At 47.7% G+C, this 6,491-nt stretch overlaps 1 protein-coding gene across 1 annotated transcript in view; it reads left to right on the forward strand.

The window, feature by feature from the left end:
- COLCA2 (colorectal cancer associated 2) overlaps positions 1-6,262 on the forward strand; it is a 12,734-nt gene extending 6,472 nt beyond the window's left edge. Inside the window, exons 2-5 of the mRNA XM_009287969.1 lie at positions 1,067-1,184; positions 3,553-3,610; positions 5,194-5,420; positions 5,924-6,262. Of these exons, the coding sequence (XP_009286244.1) occupies positions 1,067-1,184; positions 3,553-3,610; positions 5,194-5,420; positions 5,924-6,262 (742 nt within the window). The remainder of the gene's footprint in view (positions 1-1,066; positions 1,185-3,552; positions 3,611-5,193; positions 5,421-5,923) is intronic.
- Positions 6,263-6,491: the final 229 nt, after the last annotated feature.

A 6,491-nucleotide genomic window follows, 5' to 3' on the forward strand; every position in this document is an offset into this window, starting at 1 on the left:
GTAGAGCATGGAAAACTAAAAAGTCCTTGGCTAGTGTAAGCACTACCTAGCAACAACTGAAACATCGGTGCGTTATCAACATTGTTCTCATCCTAAATCCAAAACACTGTACCAGCTACTAGAAAGGAAATTAACTCTATCCCTGCCGAAACCAGGACAAGAGGTTATAGCAGAAGAGGACAGTACCTACAGGGTGGGATTTCTTGGATACGTGGTGGAACCCGCAAATCCAGCATTGTCTTCTTGCTGCATGCAGCAGCAATAGGACAGGGAACCTGCAACCAGCTGCCTCCACTGGGGAGCAGCTGACTGCAGGATGAGATGACGCTAGTGTTTGAGGGATCTGCTACTGGATGAAAATAACAGCAGAAAGTTAGGACAGAAACAGAACTGCCAGAGGCTTTAAGTATTTTACCATGAGTAGAGCAAGTGAAAGGGATTTTTTCAGAAGAGGTAAATTCTTTACCCTTTCCTGTACTAAAAATCCCTCATCAGGTAGTGACTGATGATTGCTGATTGGTTTTGGCTGGATTAAAGACATCCTAAATGCTTGTTTGAAATAAACGGGAGTTGCACAGAATGTGCAAAATAAAGAGATAATCTAGGCTTTGTAAGAAAAGATTCATGAAAGCAGTCATTTTATTTGTGTTTTGTTTAGCCCTCTGAATAACTGCCCACATATTTCCATTGTTTTATTCCTGGTCTTCATCTGCCAGATGAAGTGCTTCCCTCATTTATTTTCAGGTCCTAAGAGTGGCAAATATGATAGGAATTTGAATAAATTCAACAGTAGCACCAGATGGAGCTTGGTATTAGGACACCTGGAGGAGATAGAAAAGAATAAAACACACATGATTACTAAATATAATCAACACCAACTTTTTCATAAATGTATGCTTGTCACAAGCTTGAATAGCAGGTGTTAAAGAGGGCTATAAACTGTGATTACAAGTGACTTCAGAGTGACCAGTTAATCGTCTGTTAAGTCTAAGTAGACTCCACATAGAGCATGCCTGAAAACTTGCTGGATTTGCTGTATGCTCTGAAAGTCTCCCATCTTGTAAAGTGTTTTTCCACAAATTCTTTCAGGAAAGCCCAAGGTGTATCAAGGTGTTAGAGTAAAGATTACAGTTAAGGAGTTACTGCAGCAGAGAAGAGCACGACAAGCAGCAACCGGTGCAGCGGTAAGTAAAAATCTTTCGGTGTCTGCTTTGTCTCTTCTCTCTTAACCTTTTTTGCCATGACTGTAATCTCTGGGCCAAGGAGACTGCCAAAGTCTGAGTGCAGCAGGCTGGTGAGGATGGGGGAGAAGAACATTCAGCCAGGGTAACTGCAGCAGTGATCTAAACAGGTGACGGTCTGAGCCATTAGTGCAGGGAGAAAGCAGAGCTGGTGCTCCAGAAACGTAACTCACTCCGGGCTGGAAGGATCACGTGGACAAATTTCAGTCCAACTTACAGTTATCACAGCAACTCCAGTATCATTATGCTGGATGAGCAAGGCAGGCCATGGTCACTGTCCCCCATTTAAAATGTGACCTGGCTGGGCTGAAGCATGCATCAAACTGTTTTGCAGCATCAGGTGAAGCATATGCCCAGGGCATGCCTTCGACCCGACCTGTGCAGCTTTGAGGAGCAACCAGTGCAAAGCTCTGTCACACTAAAGCTCCCCTAACTGCCCCCTTTTCCACAAGTCTCAGTCCCCCGGGAAGCTGCTCTCAACCACCCCCTACCCCTGGAAGCTTTCTCTTGTCCAGTTAGATTGGGCAGGAAATTAAGGCACCAGAGGTACAGCGCCTCCAGCAGCTCCCAGGCAGTGGACAGGGTTTGGGAATTTGGGGCTTAGCAACAGGCCCAAATTTTGGCTAGCAGAAAGGAAGAAAAAGTGTGGGCAAAGACCCCTTAAGCAGGGCTCCATCCTGCTCCATTAGGGCTCCTTAGCATAATATTCAAGTGTGCTTGACTGAATTCAGGTCTCCAACATTTTTCAGTTCCACCTGGGCAGCTCCTAGCCCCATCCCTTCTAAAGGAGGGGACGGAGATCTGTGTGTGTGTACACACACGTGTACACTCTCTTTCCCTCTCACTCACTCTTCCAGTCTTTGTAGGAGTCCTCTAGCTCCAGCCACTCTAGGGATTTGCATAAAGAGGTTGGTAAATCATTATTTCTTCCTGGTTCATGACATTAAGGCTTTGGATGGTTTTCAGATTCCATCTCCCACCTCCTGTACCTCATTGCAGCTGATTGCACAAAAAGCTGATCAGCCTGCAAGCCACAGGCAGAGAGGCCTGGGTGAAGAGTGCACAAAACTGCTGGGCTTTGGAAATGCTGGGTCACTCCTCCCCTCCAGCCCTAACGGAAGCAGCCTCTTCATCGCAGCCAGGCATCACAGGGCTGCGTGGAACTGGTTTTTGCTTCCCACAGCGAGTTTATACAGCGCTTCTTTTGCCCACAGAGGAAAAAGTGAAAAGCGGCAGTGCAGGAGGTTACCTTTGTGATCTGCAAAAGGTACGCGTTGTCCTGGAGAGGCCCCAGAGGTTAGGGCCGGCAGGATAAGCCGCCTCCGTGCACTGAAAAAAGCTGAACCTGAAAACTACTGCTGCTGGTGGTACGGCTCTGTCTGCCTTGTTACGCATCTGCAGCCAAAGAGAAGAGGGGTAGTCCTACAGGCAATTTCAGCCCAGAATAGCCACTGTTTAATGAATTAAATGCACGGGGATGTGCTAGGAAGCTGTTGCTAGGGAAATGAGCTACTAACTCGAGAGCATTTTGAATAAGGAAAATGAAGTGGAAGTCTGTATGAATTAAAACTGAGGAAACAAACCAGTATTTGTATTTGCAGAGTAAAATCCTGGTCCCAAACAACAAGCATCAAAACTCCCGTTGCTTTTGGGGTGGATTTCTCCCCTCCGGCAGGTCAGGTTCCTAGAACAGATTGATCTGTCCTCTTCAGCTTCCAGCATCCCTCGGAAAATGAGACTGTCCATTTTCATAGAGGCACGTAGCTGTGTTAGAGTGGGGAGTGATGTCAGAGCCGGTTCTCAAATGACATCAACACCAAGCACGGTGACCCAGTCTGATGCCCAGCCATGGGAATACCTGCAATTGTCTTTAAGTCATGTTTCAAGAGTTATTGCTACGATTTGTTAATTACTCAATCATATTTATCCCTACAAATTCTTTGGGATCCCTCCACTGTGCAATTCATGGTCCTAGAAATTAACACGTTAGTTTCAAAGGCAGCCACATCTCTGCTGAATTAACGGTAATAATGCAGTAGGAAGAGCGCACTAGCAAGGTGCTGTATCAAGGGCTTTACATCAGGTTGGTGTTGTGCTCCTCCAGTGCCGTTATAGGCTCAGGGAAAAATCATGTTATGCACATTAATCTTGTTCTGTCAATGCTAGGGAAGTTTTCCATGTCACAGCCGTGAGGTAAATAAGGTTTACGTAAATAGGTTGAAGCGAAATCCTGACTTACCTTGGCATGCAGAAAAATGCTCCCCAGTGTTACAGTGTACACAATTCCTTTTCTTCCCTTCTCTTTGGTCAGGTTTCTTGGGGCAGCAGCAGCATCCAGTTTTCAGAGTCTGTGTCTCCTCCTCACCCAGGTTGGTACAAAGCCCATCCACATGTCCCTTCCCACCCCCTTCCCAATTTTTCCCACAGCCCGGAGTCTTTCTAGCCCTTGGTTGAGGCAGGCACTACCAGATAACCAGCAATGCAGCCAATCAGCACCTGAAAGGAGCCCATGAAATGCAGATGAGGATGCCGTGAGGCCAGCAGGGTACATATTACCCCTATAAGGAGCACGCTCACATGCTCTCATCTGTGCAGTTTATTTTTCACACAGCAAGGAGTGATATCCCCTTCGGGAAGGGATGCTCGTCCCCGAGGGAATAACACTGCTGGCATCGCCTTCTCCAGGCTGCAGTCCATGGGTCCGATTGGAGCTAGAGGGTCAGATCGCCCTGGAGCACTTTGCTGAGCTCCAGCAGAGTTGGCTGTTCTCACTCTCCTGGCAACACCTGTAGGAGCAAGAGGAGTGTCAGGTTTTCAGCAACACAAAGAGTTTCCTCCTCCTGTATGTGAATATCCAAGGAAAGGAGAAGGGGGTGGGGGAATAGTGCTTTGGGCTCACAGATCCTTCAATTATTCTGCAGCCAAAGCAGAGAGACCTAAAGTGTTGGGCAGGTGTGAATATATACATTGTATGGACAAGGAAATTATTAAATCGTCAATATTTGGGAATCAATTTGCTTATGTTAATACAGAAACGTGAGACATACCAAAGCTTTTTCAGGCTGGAAAGTCTCCATCTGTTTATGTATTTTGGGTGCTTCTCACTTCCTCCCCACATCCAGCTAAACACTGCCACCTTGAACCTGCAAACAGTTACAACTCTGAGTGACTCTACCCACGTGCAGTTCCATTGCCCTCAGACCTGTGTCCCTCCATGTTGTCAGGGCTTTGCTTTTAACCGTATTTGAACACAGCATGAAAAGATAATAATTCTGAAAAGTCAGATCTTTCATACCCCCAGCAAGCGTGTTGCAGTACAGTGAGAGTCTGACCCTACAGCTTTCTAGGAACTCGCGCTTTTGCCAGTAACAGTACGTGGACGCAGTGCCAGGTTATCACTGACTTGCTCCATTTTGTCTGCTCAGAAGTTTGTCTCCTGTCTGGCTGTTTGGAGGATAAAAGAGCAAATTATTCTTCTGTTATCCCCTTCTTCCTGCAGATGTAGCTACCCTGCATCTGGAGACTGGGTGAGGCAAAGGCGCAAGCCATCTGCCAAGCTGTGAAGCATAAATCACTGCATGGCAAGCTTCTAGGTCTGTAAACAGTTGACATTTGAAGGGAGGCCAGAGGGTCAAGAGTCTGAGGGAGTTTCCAGCTGGATCCCTGTCCAAAATGGCTGGAGCCAGAAGAGTTTCCAGCAGTATTTAAAAAACTTTGGAGCTTTCCAAGGGGACTAAGGTTCCCAAGTTATTTGCACGCTTTTGAGCATCTTCCTCCTGGTGTCTGCTTCCCTAGAAAATTCACCCTAAACTTGAAGGACCTTTTTTCTTGTCCAAATCCATAGGGCTACTAAACATATGAGACTACTGAAACCTGACCTGGGGCAACACCTGCCCTTTGTGAAGAGAGATACTGAATAATCTGCTACTGTCTGGTTTACCTTCTCTCCTAGCACCTTTTGATGGAGAACCCATCTCTTCTGTTCCCAACTATTGTCCATCGTGGCAGTTTTCAAATTGCGTCTCCTGCGAAGAAAGCCCTAGCTATTTGGAGCAGCTGGTAGATTCCTGTCTACAGACAGATGCGCCCTTAGACCCAGCCTTCAGTGCTTTCCAGACATCCTCGCACTACACCTCAGACGCCTTCCAGCCAGTCCCACTCTGCTTTAACCAGGGCCTGGTAAGCTTTGTGTCCCAGGGGAGCCGCCACAGGCGCACTCGGAGGGAATACGGGGAAGGGATTCACATCCTGGGGCAGAACAGCAGCAAGCTGATTTGGAAATGTGGCTGCTTTTAGGGGCATGGGGTACAGCCACAGCGATGCAGGCTGTTTGTGTGGACTTCTGCATGGTTTCCCACTGGGAGCAGAGGACAGGGAGGCCCAGCCAAACCTAGAGAGAGACTGCAGAACAGGGAATGTCCCTTCTACAGATCCTGTAGATTTTCTGCAAAGAATAGCCCAGTTCTTGCTAGCCGTTGTCTAACTCGCAGAGAAGCTCCCTACTAACACTAATGTCACAGGAACTGCCTCTTGGGTTTAGGCCTCCAAGGGCTGAACCATCTCCCTGGGTAGCCAGACCCTCCTGAGAAAGGCAACGGCGTGGAAATTCTGGCTGCTGTCCACATTGTCCAAATGACACCCTGAGACATCCTGGTTTGTTTTTTTTTCCTCTCAAACTCTAGGCTGCCGGATCCCCCAGTTCAGCTGATCTGTCCAGCCCATTAAACTATAGCTGCTCTCCTCCTCAGCTATCTCCTTACACTCCGCTGACCCACAGCCCACCCTCTGCTCTGGACACCAAGGCCTATGGCTACCCTGCGGAGGAGTGGTCCTGCCATAACCCCTCCCCGTACACCACCTCTGCCTGCTGCTGCACCGCCTGTGGCTCCCAGCATGTGGACCACAGGGTCCCGCAGTACTTCCCCTGCCCCAGCACAGACTGCATGGACTACCTACCGCCCACGGCCATGGCCGATGACTTCTTCAGAAGGGATAGGAGCTGCGACATCTGCTATAGCTAATGGGGACTGTGGTTTTACACATCCACTGTACCCAAATCAGATTAATTGCCCATGAACTATGCAAAGTTGCACTGCCTAACACAGTCCAGTTTATTCTTCACTACTCACACATTTTCTACATGACGTTGTCACTACATTACTCCTCCTGTCTTGTACGGTCAGGGGTGTTTTGTTGTCATTGTTGTGGTGGTTTGGGTTTTTTTTTTCTGTTTGTTGTTGTTTTTTAAAG

This window comes from Aptenodytes forsteri, unplaced genomic scaffold (assembly GCF_000699145.1).
Source record: "Aptenodytes forsteri isolate BGI_AS27 unplaced genomic scaffold, ASM69914v1 Scaffold841, whole genome shotgun sequence".
NCBI classification, from domain to species: domain Eukaryota; kingdom Metazoa; phylum Chordata; class Aves; order Sphenisciformes; family Spheniscidae; genus Aptenodytes; species Aptenodytes forsteri.